The 15006-nt window shown below is 35.8% G+C and overlaps 2 protein-coding genes across 2 annotated transcripts; both read left to right on the top strand.

Annotated features, from left to right (window-relative positions):
* The first annotated feature begins 4790 nt into the window (after nucleotides 1-4790).
* Nucleotides 4791-6461, top strand: LOC103713988 (CASP-like protein 1D1). The gene is made up of 3 exons (XM_008801068.4): nucleotides 4791-5223; nucleotides 5805-5931; nucleotides 6027-6461. Exons 1-3 carry the CDS (start codon nucleotides 4958-4960, stop codon nucleotides 6246-6248), a joined length of 615 nt encoding a protein of 204 aa, XP_008799290.1. The 5' UTR covers nucleotides 4791-4957; the 3' UTR covers nucleotides 6249-6461.
* A 4338-nt stretch (nucleotides 6462-10799) lies between these two features.
* LOC103713989 (CASP-like protein 1D1) lies at nucleotides 10800-13340 on the top strand. The gene is made up of 3 exons (XM_008801069.4): nucleotides 10800-11132; nucleotides 11296-11422; nucleotides 12964-13340. The coding sequence occupies exons 1-3, from the start codon at nucleotides 10891-10893 to the stop codon at nucleotides 13045-13047; spliced, it is 453 nt and encodes a 150-aa protein (XP_008799291.2). The 5' UTR covers nucleotides 10800-10890; the 3' UTR covers nucleotides 13048-13340.
* Nucleotides 13341-15006: the final 1666 nt, after the last annotated feature.

Raw genomic sequence — 15006 nt, 5'->3', positions numbered from 1 at the left:
TTAAGGGGTAGAGTTCATCATAGCATAGGGAAGGGACGATTTCGATAAATAGAGCCTTACCGCCATGGTTCGTGTATGATGTTTCTTGAGTTAGTGAGAGTATCCACAATAAATGATGTATAAAATTTGGCCATACTAAAGTTGCCAATTCTATACGGTTTGAATGTGTCATGTGGGCCAAGTGGAAGAAAATGTAAACTTTAATTGATAATTGTCCCTTAAGGTGGCCCCCACACCATATTCATGTACAGCTTTCTTGATAAACCGAAGAATTGGATAAACATCATTATAACTAAAATCAACGTATTTGTATAATGTCTATTAATATTTTGCGATGGATTGAATGCTAATATTTATTACAATAGAGAATCAAGGTCCCTGGTCTTGCCTATAAAAGGGGCCTGTGCACATCCATCAGTATGTCCCGTAAGGTTAGGAAAAGACTAAAGGTCCCTTTTCTCACTAAAGTGTTTCTTGTCGAGTTATCTTGATCGGGACTTCAACACTGGAGCTTAAAAGACAAAAGACATTCACTATGACAGGAGGTATACATTCCTATTTCTGGTGCTCTATATATGATATTCGGATTATTAATATATGTTTAAGGCTTTCATATAGTATGTGCTAAATACTAGTTAACAAAATAAGCAAAAAGAGAGAAAGGTTGCGATCACTTTCGTAGAAAAGAATATTTTGTTTTATCTAGCTTAGCAATGAACCAAATATGTGTAGAAGAAAAACAGATGTGTAGTAGACAACATCTTGATTGTGGTTTTTGCCTTTTGTCAAAGATCTCCTCTTGATACCAACAAGTTTCTACAATCAAGCGTTTCATGATATACCATTTATTATAAAATACCAATTTTTTCCTTCCATCCATACCAAATTAATATATCCTCGTAATGTGCATGGGCACTTAAAACTTAACTATAGTTGTTTTAGAGCGATAAATATTTTAAAATCTCAAGGGAGCATGTTAATCATTAAAGGTTCCCACCATAATTGAGAGGATATAGGATAACAAGGTTCAATAAGATTTGATTCTTTTGAAAGAGTTTTTGATGCCTTCAAAGTTGCTCCTTGCACCCATTCTTAAACACCTTATTTCCCACCCTTTTCCAAGCTTGAGAGCCCAACTCTGAGTGCATGCATGTTGCCCATAAATCCACGTATCAGTGAGAGTGTTGGATTGGTGATTTCAGCAGTAGGGGCATCAAAAATTATGCTGTCTATGCATAAGATCTTACCACCTAATTGTTTAAATTTAATATAGAGGTGATAGCTAGCCACTACCTAGCTAGTAAAGTATTTTGGGTTTGTACCAGAGAAATTAGGTTGAATCTTATGTAATGGGAACTGGAAGATTTTGGAACATTGGCTGGCCTACTGTCTTGGGAACAAAAAATGATAAAAAAATCAAGAAATTAAATCTCCTATGTATATGGATGTTGCCACTTGCCAATCAGCATCAAAGAGTTTTGTAAATCCAGTAGTCTTAATAGGACTTACCAAAGCCTATACCACTTGAGTGCACCACTGTCTTGTACATGAGGATGTAGGTTAAGTTTGGACATGATATATATAATGCTAATCATTTGTTTTTTCAGTACTGTTTATAAGATGATCCACCATCTCAATGTTATAATAGTTGTTTTAAAGATCTCTCATGCATCTCTTTAGTTATAGATAGATATACACAAGTTTCGAAACATATAGATGCACCTGCATGCATGCACATGAAGCATATATTAATTGTATCGTTATTTGGCTATAACATTATCATAGTAATAGCTGTTATATATATAATAGAAGTAACTGAATATTTATTTCTCTTTCTTTTATTTAAATATTTTTTTCTAACAGTGATTGCTTAGAAATTTGAAGGTGTTGATCTAAAAAATAATTACACTATTTTCATCAAAAAAATAATTCCATTTTTTTGGTAAGATAAATTACACTTACTAGCTGGTCCTTCATATATAATATTCCTATCCAATACATGAGAGTTCTCAAATATGTTTTCACAAAATTTGAGAACAATATCATGCAACTCATATTTTAATAATATTCCTTTCCTATGTCATTCGAAATCACGCAACTCGTATTTTTTAATAGAAATATATTTGATGAAAGCTTGATATAACTTTCCTTACCAAACCGTTTCTGATGCTCATTGTTTAGTTTTCCCTTGACTTTCAGCACAGCTGGGAAAACTAAGTCCTTGGTTTTGGAGAATGTATTTTTTTTTCCTTAACGAAAAAGGGGGCAAAAGTTTGTCATGACTGCAAAACATCAAACGAAGTTTAGAGGATCTTCCAAGTAATCATTTGACCCCACCAACTCCAAATCTCATCGATCACACTCATTCTCACACAACGAAGGCAAATTTGTTTAGTATAGACATGCAGCAGTTGTACTTTGTTTTTCCTTTTCTTTTTTAAAAGAAACTCAATCTTTTATATAGTCCTTGATTGTAAAATGAGATGGTTCAAAAACGAGTGGAATTAAAACAAAAGAAAACTAAGAGAATATCAAGAAAAAAAATATGAATTTTGAAAAAATATACAAAAAATAGCAAAAAAAAAGTAAATTCACATTTTGAAATTAATATATCCTTGTACAATAAAAATATTGGGAAAGATTAATATTATAATACATCCATATATAGATTTCAATGAATATAGATACATTTCTTAGAACTTAAATGAAATAAGAAAATATTAAGCTAGGAAATATCCTACATGCATGCACGTTCCCAACAGAAGGTCTTTTGCCCTCTTTGGTCATAGATGCCATAACTCACTCCCTGTTTCCAAGAATTGGAGACTATCCTTCCGTGCACGACAAATATTGTGGGGATATCACCAAGGCCTCATTTGGGGAAACTTTTGGAGGGTCAAAAAATACTTTCTAGCTTTTCAAAAGTACTTTTATATGAAGTACGTAGGGATGTTTAGTAAAAATTTCAGAATGCTATTTTAGCTTTTTTATAAAGCTAAAAATAGCTTTTTGGAAGAAGCTCCATTTTGGAGCTTTCCGGAAAACCACTTTTAGGCTCGGTCAAAAACTTATTTTTTACTAAAATATCCATAATAAAATTTAATAATTACACAAAATGTCCTTTTAATAATTGTTTAACCAATTTTATCACCTAGCTAGGAAATTTATTATATTATGAAAAAATAATTTACCACTAATAATTATAATATTTTATACCTTTATTATTATATTATACTATAAATATAATATTAAATTACATATTATATTATATTATATTATATTAAATAATTTATATATGATATAGTATAATATTACTGTAATATAATAATATTATAATAATATAGTAATATAATATTATATATTGTAGCGTAATAATTAAATATAATATTATATATTAATATATATTATATTTTATTATGCACTATTGTATACTACTATGTAGTATCCTTTATAGTCATTTTATCATACCAAAAGTATTTTCTCAGTTTGTTTACCAAATACATATTAAAGTGGCATAATACTTTAGAAATATAGTTAGTAAACAACAAACAACTTTTTATAAAAATTCTATTTTAGAAAGTTTTATTTCTAAAAGCTCTAGTGTTAAGTGCTAACAGCTCCTCCAAACAAAACCTTTTAAAAAAAATTGGTGTATTCATGACTTTTGCAGTCTAGTTTGATGAGTTGGCATATTCCTATTGGCCGACGAAGTGAGACCCACATGTCATCCTTTATAATATTTATTTTCTGGGTAGAGCAAAACATTGGAGAACTTAATTCCTGCACTATTCCATGACACCCGATTTATCCCGACTATTCCGAGGTCAGAAGACCTCCATTTGCCGTTTCAAATCAGTGGATAAGATCCTTCGTGACATCATAAAGCTGGCTGCGGATATGTAGCCTAAGGGATCGGGTCAAACTTGAAGTCTAAACAAGAAACACTACCCGCTTATACCAGACATGACCTCAAACTTGGCTTTGTGGGTATGGTGTACCCAAGGAATCATCAGCTTGTGCGTGGGAATTTAGCATGACATGATGGTTAACTTCTTTAAGGAATGTTTGCAGCACCACAGACCAAAATCTAGGAACCACTTCAGAAACACCTCCAATTAAGATTTGGAAACATGTCCTCCTCTCAAGTAGAGAAAGGATACAACCACCAGCTAGAGCCGGCTCAATCCTTAAGCAATTGAGACGGTCGTCTAAGACTCCAACCTAAAAACTCTTAGTTATAAATGCATTGAGGCCTCCAAATAATTTCTAAATATATTTATTATTATTATTAGTGAGTTCATCTTATGTTTCCAGATTTATTGAGCTGCTTCTGTCACCAAATAACTAAATGGTTTTCTATTGCTAGCCACCACCACTTCTCTGGCAAGTTATGTCAAGGATACTGCCATAGATGATTTGTTCCCTATTCAATTCATTTTTCTTAAACCAAAAATCATTATCAAACTATCCTCTAAACGGTCACCAAGAATAACTTAATTCCAGCCAAACAACAGCTAGGCATATTTGACAAGTAACATAAACAAAACCAATATTTCAACTTAAGCATCCTAAACAAAACTAATATTTGCAACGACCATCAAAGAGTTGATGATGGTTAAGAAGGTGGGAAACACATTAGCTGAAATTATTCTTGCAGTCTATGTGGACTGATAGCCACTTTGCTTCCCCATCACTCATGGAGAAGATTAACATACTAATATTAATTAACTCAACAACAATATAATTCATAGTTACGTACAAGAAACCTCTTCCAATTTCCAGCCATGAATGAACTCTGCCACCGAAACGGCAGTCTACCATTCAAAATACGAACAGCGTGTAGCTGCTGCCGCCTTCAACCTATATAAATATTCCCATATACCCCTCTTCCGGTCCCAAGTTTATATGATCTTTAGCCAACTTTATAACTTCTAGCAATAATTCCCATATAGAGACCATGGCTACCACTGAGGTGATCACTGAGACCACCACCACCACCGATTACGGCAAGACCATGCCGGAATCCGGTTACGTTCCTCCCAGCTCTCCCCCCAACTTCTTCGTTGTGGACTTCGCCCTAAGGCTTCTCCTTCTGGCGTCGACGGTGTCTTCGCTTGTGGTGCTGGTTACAAGCAAGCAAACCAGAACCTTGCCCGCCAACTTTGCCCCACCATTTTCATTTGTCACCCGTGATGCCTACTTCAAAGATTCTCCAGCCTTGATGTAAGTTGTCTTCTTTCCTTTTCTTTTGCTTATTTTCTTGAGAAAATAAGTTGCCTGCAGATCAGCAAAGGCACCATAGCAGTGCAACTTAATTAGGTTAGGTAAACTTGGATATAAACCGATCCAACATGAATTTTAATATATTTTTAAATTTGGTATTGTTGGACTTATATGTGTATTTGCATGTGATATAGAATCTCTAGTGCAACTCATATATTCTCCAATATCACTTTCTTACTTTAAGTTAATTGTCTTAGTTTATTCTATTGGTCATAATATTAATCATCTTCTCTCTCTTTCATATTGCTTTTTGAAAAAATAATATATAATTCTTCTCCCAAGTTAAGATTTTTTGTCTTCTAGATTCTTGTAAATTGTTTACATAATATTATTCTGATTTTGTCTTCTCCCAAACCCTCACTGTGTTTGGATTGCAAGAATATAAATTGGATGTAAGTAAAGTTTTGTTTGGTTTGGGAATGAACTGGTCCATAACCTAACCCAACAAAGCTATTTTAGCCACACTCCTAAATTAATGCATGTAATTGTTTAATAACTTCTCCATCTGTGGTGGTTTGCAGATACCTATTGGTGGCGCTTTCAGTTGCTGGTTTGTACAGCATCATCACAATCCTTGCTTCCGGCTTTGCCATCTCACGCCCCTCTCCATCAACAAAGCTGTTGTTCCATTTAATTGTCTTTGATGCAGTAAGTTGAACAAATGAGTCACTTTCTTGTTTCTTACCATTCTTCAGAAGGTGTAAAAAAAAACAACTAACCATTACTTAAATTTTGTTTTGCAGTTGATGGCAGCAATTTTGGCTTCAGCCACAGGTACTGCAGGATCGGTCGCATACATTGGTTTGAAGGGAAACTCTCATGTTGGATGGACCAAGATTTGCAATGTCTATGGAAAATTTTGCAGGCACATTGGGGCCTCAGCAGCCGTCGCTCTCGTGGCATCAATCGTCCTAGTCTTACTCGTCGTGCTCTCATCGTACTCGCTCTACCGTCGAAGCCATTGATCACAAGCTTTAAATCCATAGGCCTCATAGTTATCCCCTCCTTGGCATGTAAAATGGTGTGCAGAGTTATGCTTGCTTCCTAATTTGTAAGATATGTGTGTGTTGTGTAGTCTTGAATCTTGTTGTGTAATTGTTGTTGTTTCATCTCTTTGATTGTAATCTGATTGAAAACTACTTCTATAATTTAATGGACCCTTTTGTGGTTGTGTTGAATCTTGGCCAAGCTGGAACTGAAGCATTTACATTTGTTGTACCCAAATCAGGTTGGCAATTCTTCTATCCAATATTTATTGTAGTGTAGATAGGGATATGAGAAAAAAATTGAAGTGTCTGGAAACTTTGAAACTGGCGCTAAAAGATAGAGGAGATATTTTTATATCATCCAATAACAAAGTGGATTTGTGTTAGGTGATGACTTTAAGGAGGAAAATGACATTGAGAACGAAATGAACTCATATGTATGTCTAAAGTTGTTCCCACTTGCATCAAAAAAAAAAAAAAGTTCATACTTATGGAGCAAGAAAGCAGGACCTGGATAGGATGTTTGGACTTAAATTTTGTAGATGGAGTTCCAAAAGTGATATATAATTAGATGGTGCTGGTCTTCTTCACAGGAACATGGCTAGTTTGCTTAAAAAATTAGGTAGAATAATACTATGCATGCCATGAAGGCTGTGGAAGGGATCTCAACACTCCATGGATTACATGCCAATGACATTAGATTTGGGGTAGCATTTGCATGACATGAACCCTATGATTCCTGTTCTGCATATAACTAGGAGATAAGCCATGCTCTTTTAATTTGGATTCAATTAATCGTCCTAGATTATGCATTTCCAACAATATCTTGAAGAATTTTCAATATTCATGTGAAGAGTCGAGAAGATGAGTAAACTAGACTAATCTGTTGCAGGCCAATTAATCTGGTGATTAAATTGTATCAGCATATGAGAATTGGGTCAAAAAATTTAAATCCAAATTTAATTCCACTTCTATATAGTTTGGTCAAATTATGTATTATTTTGTCACATTAACTCTCGTTTTGATACTGATTATACCAAGCCCATGTTTCGCAGGCAATGGTTTGGCCTAGCCAAGATGGGATAGGTACATGATAATAGATGGAGAATAGCCCCTCCTAGTCTCATAAAAAACTATTTATAAGAAAAATTAATTAATTTTCTAAGAAGTTACTATCAACGACATGTTAGTTTCTTAAATTTGAGAAGGTTCAAGATGGGCGAAGGAAAATCTAGTTTTAGGTTAGTTCGGGTTCATATTAGGTTTCATATACCTTGACTGTATTTGAAATTGGTTAGATTTTTCGATCCAAACCTAATGTAGATGGCTTTGGCTTGTATTAGATCAAGTTATTTTCAAGTTAATCTCAGTTGATAACTGGTCAAAATATCCATCCGTAGTCTTGTCATAAAGCATGTTTAAAAACAGACAAATTTGTTTGCTCATAGAAGACCATACAATTGTATATATGTAAGGGTGTAAATAGGTCGGGTCGGACCGTCTTATAAGTGACTTTGATCCAATCCAGTTCCTTATATGGATCCTAATGTTGGACCCAGATGCAACCTAATAAAAGATTAGGTTGGGTCAGGTCGGGTTTACAGCTACAATTTTTGACCCAACGGGTCATTCGGGTCTGGTCGGATCCATGTTTAATCCGGTCCCAACCCAAAAAATTCAAGTCCGAGTCAGGTCCATGTATAAAACTACATTACAGAAGTATGACACGACTTAGATGCTAGGGTAGAATTTATCTATGTCTTAGTGCTCCTTCTTATTAGTTTCTTTGAGCTCTGACAGAAAAAACAAAATGGACAGAACACCTTTGCTTAAATAAAAAAGAAGAATATATATGTCGTTGCAAGCTTATATTTAGATGCACTTCAACACAATTGCATGTGTATAAGATATATTATCAGCCTCCTGAACTTAAACTACAGAGAAAAATTTGATATACATGCATATATGAGCATATGATGTCGACCTTGTTATGCTGCAATAAGCTTAACAACACTAGTACCTGCCATGTTTAGTGCACTCGAAATATCAAACTTACATGTTGCTTCCTGAACAAGTTCTGATGTCTATCTTGCAAACTAGCAACCACAACCAAATCTGCTTGACTCTTAGTCACACCATTCCTGTTTATAATCAATTGAGAGCCCCTAGTGTGAAAGCATTTAGCTGCAAAAGACACTGTCGCTGGATTTATTCTTCAAACTAGTGACAAGGATCATGCCTTTGTGGTAAATAGAGTTCTCTAGCTTCACCAAGAAGTTCAACATCGCTGTGCTGTGCTTTCCTTGAGATGCTAACTTTTTCAGTGTAATTTCATAGAAGTTGATTTCTCAATCTTTGATTTATGACTTGCACGGCGAAGTTTCGCATAAGATTCACTTGCAACTGCCTGGTGATTAATTCAGCTGTAGATTTGGTAGGTTCTGCATAGATTCTTCACCCTTGCAGCCTGCGGGTCCAAATGGTTTATCGGGTTTGGGTCGGTTGAGTCGTATGGTTGAAACTCAAAATTGTATAAATTTCAAAACGGATCGAGCTGGATCGGATCAGCATTCAGAAAATCCAGATCCGGCTTCGAAAATGGATAGGTCCAATTTTGGAATCTAGCCCGACCCCACGAGTTCTTTAAAAACGGGTCAAATCGAGTCTAACCGGGTCGGGTCATATATCAACCCGGCCTCACACACGTGCGGGGCCCTGCCTTGTCAGTTTCATATTGTTAGGTAGGTTTTTCAAGTATTAATTTTATCCACTACTCTATCTTCTCATGACGCTATCGACAGTTTGGCAAGAAAATTTGCATCACAAACTTCTCCATCTATCCTCTATGAGATCCAAATGCTTTAGTCTTTTACTAACGAATTAACGACAAGCGATGAGTTGTCGGATGAGGACGGGTTTGGGAGAATCCTATTCGTGGTGATTTGATTGCTTTGGTTCAAATAAAAAAAGAGAGGCAAAATCAAATAAAAAAATGCTGCAACCATCACGATAAAAGAAAAAATAATATAATAACATCGTATTAAAATCCAAGTTGGAAACTTTTACAAGAATTCAAAACTTGTTTTCTTCTTTTTTTTGGTGTTATTGATAAATCTACAGCCCAATTGTATTAAATATTAAATACAACCAGCATAGAGTATGGCGAAGAAAAGTCGACAAACAAGTATTAGTATAGCGAACAATATATGTAATGCTGCCCAGTCGATCTAGATGTATACATGTATGTATGTATACATGTACAGTCAGCAAGTCATCCTCAATCCAAACTCTACAAGCTTGTAGCTGACACCAATCCAATAATTCATTTACTTGTCATTAATATGTCTCTTAATTGCCAATGAATTTTTTGCGCCCATTTCTTCTAGAGTGATGGAGTTACAAATGCCACAAGAAAAAAATACAGAGATTTTTGTGGATAACAAATCTTAGATTGTAGAATTTTAGCTTTGGAACATTGATCATATCCAATAAAGATATGTTTTTTATTTTTATCATCAAGCTTGAACCTCTCTTAACCGAATACATGAACATAGCCAATGCTTCAAAAAAATTTAAATGGGAAACTGATGTAGGTGCAGGAGTCCGAGTCATCCTAGATATGCGTCGTATTTGGATCATCGCTTGGGTGTGCCCGAAACATAATGGATCCAATATTTTCAATACTTAGTTACATTGACTTCTTAATTTGGGTTTGTAATTTGCTGATTTGAGTTTCAAATCAGCTTTGGGTCCAACCAATTTCAGCTATTATCCACCAAAAATCTTAGCAACTTTTCCACCCCGACTGCGTCAGAAACACTTGACTTTCTTCCACTTCATACTTTTTGGAGAATTTTGTCCCATAAATTTTTTTATTGGACACCAATTGGATAAGTGACACAAATATAAATATTACAACAAATATAGATGTTATGTGACAAAATAAACCATTATTTTGTTTCTTTCAAGAAACTTAAGGGTGGCCCACCTTCCCAAGTTGCAATTGGAATTAATAATCTGCCTCTCTTCAGGATCATGGTTTGAATGTGTCAAAAGTCTTGTCAATGCAAATATGAGAGTTAGCTAACAACAGTGCCAACAATAATTGTATCTAGGAGGAAAGATAGGCTTTGGAGGAATCCTTATCTTAGTGAGTTGATTTCTTAGGCTCATGGGTCCTGCCTAGATGGTGTTGTTCCTATGAAATGACACCACCATTCTTAATTAGAGCTTGCATGTCTTCCCAAAAGAACAAAAAAATCTCTCCCCATATCACAGTCATTGGAGTTAAAAAGACAAAACAAGAAGAAATCATCTTGGCTCAACAACAAAATCCAAGTTGGTGAGGTCCAACCAACACACCATGTAGGCCTCCCTTCAGCTTCCTTCCACTTGACCAATAGACATAAAAACAAAAGCCAACTGCATGCCTTATCAGCTAGCCTAACCCAGGCATTATCACCACCACAAGTACACTTAATTGGTGACCTCCAACGGCACGTCTCCTCATATCGCCTTGACTCGTGACTACCAAGTTCCTAACCACAAGTCCTTATATTATATCAATCAGCTGCTTCCATTGATTCCTATTCCAAGCTTAGCCACTGCCATTGCTACCACCATGGCCTCCACCGACCCGAAACCTGAACTCAGCAAGATGACTACTGAGTCGAGGCCTGTCAGGCCGACGACGCCGATCAACTTCCTCCAAGCTGACCTAGCCCTTAGGTTCTTATTGTTCTCTACGACGCTGGTATCTCTTGTTCTCATGGTCACAAGCAAGCAAACTAAGCTTGTGAATGTTCCACTCTATCCAATTCCTGTGATCATGCATGCAAAATTTAACTACTCACCTGCCCTCATGTGAGTGTCGAAAAGATGCATTCGAGCTTCTTTTGGTCTTCTCTAATTAAGTTGGTGGTGAAATATTTCTAAGAAAAATTGGTTTTGAGAATTGTTCTAATTGAAGCTTTAGGAGTGTGAATTGGAGATTTTGGACAATAATTTGGGTTAATGATGGTTGCAGATATTTTGTCGCGGCGATTTCTTTGGCTTTATTGCATAGTGTGCTGACAGGGCTTGTATCTGCCCTTTCGATCTATAAACCAGCACCAGCAACTAAGTTGTTGTTAGTTTTAGCCTTCTTGGATTCGGTATCTCTCTCTCTCTCTCTCTCTCTTCCTAGTTAAATATTTATGAATAGCATCTGATGCTTGCATAAACTTCATTTCATGAGTTTATTTTCGAATTTATGATAAATTATCTTGGATTTTGTATATTTCTCCTGGCATGGGTGCGATATAAATCTAAACATGGTCCGATCTATCGCCACCTTGACCCAAAAGGTCAAGAAGTAGTTGGTTTAACTTTGAGCTTTTAGCCCCACCTAGTAGGTTCCTAGGTTAATTGGGTTAAACTCATTTAAGTCAGGCCAGAGTCCTGAGCAAGAGTTCAAGGTATTCCTTGCTTGATTGGAAGCATATACAGATTCCTAGGTTAGCTTTTTCTCACAAGAAGAGGAGGTTCTAGGGCCAATCTTGGTGTATTTCTACTATATTTTGTTCTAAAAAACAATTAATTCGACCTTTTTACTGCAATTGAAGTATGAAAGAAAGGTCACAGTGACTGCTGCATAGGAGTTCCGAGCCATAATTTTGCCTGAAATCATTTGGTGGTGGCTTAACCCAAAGGCTCACCAACTCCACCCAAAACGAGCTTTTTTCATGCTAGTTTTGGACACGGGTTGTATATTTCGTGTGAAATAAGGATTCACCTTCTCTTGCATGAATCTACCGTTGGATTGCATAATGACTGCTTCGAGATCTGTGCAGACTGATGAAAGGATGCGGTCGTAGTGCTTTGAGATCTGTATGGGACTTGATCCAACGGTCAAGGTCGCAAAAGAATGATCAATAATTCTTTCATGCAGAACACACAACCCGAACCTGTCTTTACCTTGGAGAAGAGAGGACTATATTTTTCTGGGGCTTTTGAGGCCTTTGAGACTGGCATAGAAAAGTCTTTAGGTTAGCAAAGCACTGACTATGCCACCATGATGAAGTGAACCAGAGGGGACATATACCTAGGGTCCCAACTTTTTACTAAAGATTCTACACAGATTAATTATTTGTATTCAACTAGAATCTAGAGATGCAACCACAATCAAATGTTAAAGCATGTAAAACTCCAGCTTCTATATACTACTAGAGAGACAAGATTAGTTCTTGTACTAGTGGCCACCCACTCAATGACACAATTATTTTTGTTGCCATGTCAAGTGGGAGAGATTGGTGCAATTTATATGGCTTGGGCATTGCTTGGGGGGTTGGTTAAACCAGGAGCTATCAAACCAGAACCCACAGGCTTCAGTGGTTTTTAAATAAAAAAAGTCTCCTCTTCTCTCCCTCCCTCCTTCCTTCCCTCTCTTCCCATCTCCTATTGTGCAGTCTATTATATAAAGTTGAGTGATAGAAAGAAAACTAGATATGTTTTTATGCATTAAAAAGGTGAGAGAAAAGATACAAGAAATTAAGTCCCTTAGCTTCTGTCATTCCATATTTTATCTCCTCTGCCCATACATGCTTCTAGCTTATTCATTTCCAAATTGCAGAAAAATGGTATATGGCTAGCATATTATTTTCTTACCTTGATATATTTTTATAAATAATTATGTTTAAAATTTTGTTCGATGTAGTTAATCCCTGGGGGTGGTCGCTTCAGCTACCGGAGCAGTGGCCTCTATTGCATACATTGGATTGAAGGGAAACTCTCATATTGATTGCATTAAAGTATGTAATATCTATGATAAATTTTTGCCGATATGTTGGAAGCTCAGTTATTATCTCTCTGGTGGCCTCAATTATCCTAGTATTACTTGTAATGATTTCTACATACTCCCTTTACCATCGAAGCAAATAGCTTCATTGAAATTAGTTCTAATTATTGATCTCTAATGGGATAGTTATGTGTTCAAACAGAAAATGTACCTTTAAATATACTTATATGTATATTGTAGTGAATGAGCATTTGAAGTCAAGAAATTAAAAATAATATCGGTATTTCTTACCTATAGTCACATGTGTCTTTTTTCTGTCATTCCATTAGGGCAATGTTTATGTATGCGAGAATTCATGAAGTATACATCTGCACTAAGAATATCTTATCTTCTTTTTAATATCGATACATAGATTATCATTTTAAGTAGCAGAAACCTCTTCTTGACAAAAGGGAAAAATAATTAATTTCTAATTTCACCAATCAAGAAAAATGAGTAATTTCAAAATTTGTCCATTGCATGCATTGCTTTCTAAATTGATTTTTCAGAATTTTTTTTTGTTGGCGGAATATGGTTTGCATTATTAATTAATGTTCAAATGTGAATAAGTAAACAACATTAACTCTAGCCACTACATGGAAAATCATGGGAAGTGTAATTCTAACTTAATATGTCTAAGGAATTCTAGAAAAGAATCCCCATTGCTTAGTAATTGATAGCATATGGTGCATCATGTCATTCTTAGACATGATTCTGTTATTCTATTCTAGAAAGAATAAAATAGTGATATAAGTATCTTCAGACTAAATTTAATTGTGATAATTGGTTATATTGCCATATCTGCAGCAGTTTGGCACAAAATTGCTAATGCTTGGATTTGATATAACTTATTTGACTGCTACTCGGTTCATTATACTTTTATACTATATTTTTGTCTCCCTAATATTGAGCAAGTACATAAATAAAACATATTTATTATCATTATATGCATGATGGATATCTGACATATATCAGAGTTGATATATACAAAATATGAAAGCAATAGGTTTTTATATGTTCTTTATATGCCTTTATGGCTTCTTCCTTCTTTTTTTTTTCTTTTTTTTTTTTTTGCTAATGCGGGTGGATCATACTCGACGGGTACGGATACACCCAATAAAGTCAAAAAATAGGATACCTCGGAGTGTCAAAGGCAGCTCCCTATCTCCAGTCCATAAGATGCCTTCGGAATGACTAGCTACATACGCAGCCACCCTATCCGCTGCACCATTGGCTTCACGGTAAATATGCTTGGCCTGAAAAGCCCATCTTCCCTCACCATAGCCCAAATGTCCCGGAGCAAAGGGATGGTTGCTACCGTCACCCCTATGGCTTCTTCCTTCCCCTTACCTATTGCACTCCCTGCCCCACTTCCTCTAATATTTTCCTCTAATATTCTCCATCTGCACTCTCACCAAAACACATAATAGAGAAAGAAGAAAAAAAACAAACAAACCACCATGCATGCCTTTGGCTCGACTCTTTGTGAAAAAGCTTTCGCTCATCTTCCCTCATGAGCCCTTTTTGATAGTATCACATTGGTCCACAATTGGATTCCTTGCTCTCTTCTTGATGAGAGGCAGGTGCACCCATATCTTATGCTTCAAAATACATGTGGGCTGTGACAACAAACTTTCTCATCCAGTTGGATTGCTACAACCATATAATAGCACAACCAAAATTAAATTTTAGACATAGTTGAACTTTTGCAAAGCTTGGTCGATTATCAATCATCATCATGCCCCCTCAGCGAATTGGGAGGATGGACATGTGCATGAGTTAAATTGAGTGGAAGAATGATATCCGCTACTTGATCAATGGTAGAGAGGAAGTGAACATTGAATTCCTTATGGGCCACGCTCTCATAGAGAAGTAGAAGTCAATCTCAATGTGTTTGGTTCATTCATGGAAGAAAGCATTTGC

Source organism: Phoenix dactylifera, chromosome 1 (assembly GCF_009389715.1).
Source record: "Phoenix dactylifera cultivar Barhee BC4 chromosome 1, palm_55x_up_171113_PBpolish2nd_filt_p, whole genome shotgun sequence".
In the NCBI taxonomy this organism is placed as follows: Eukaryota; Viridiplantae; Streptophyta; class Magnoliopsida; order Arecales; family Arecaceae; genus Phoenix; species Phoenix dactylifera.
Note: the sequence above shows the minus strand (reverse complement) of the source record. Positions and strands in the feature narration are given on the sequence as shown.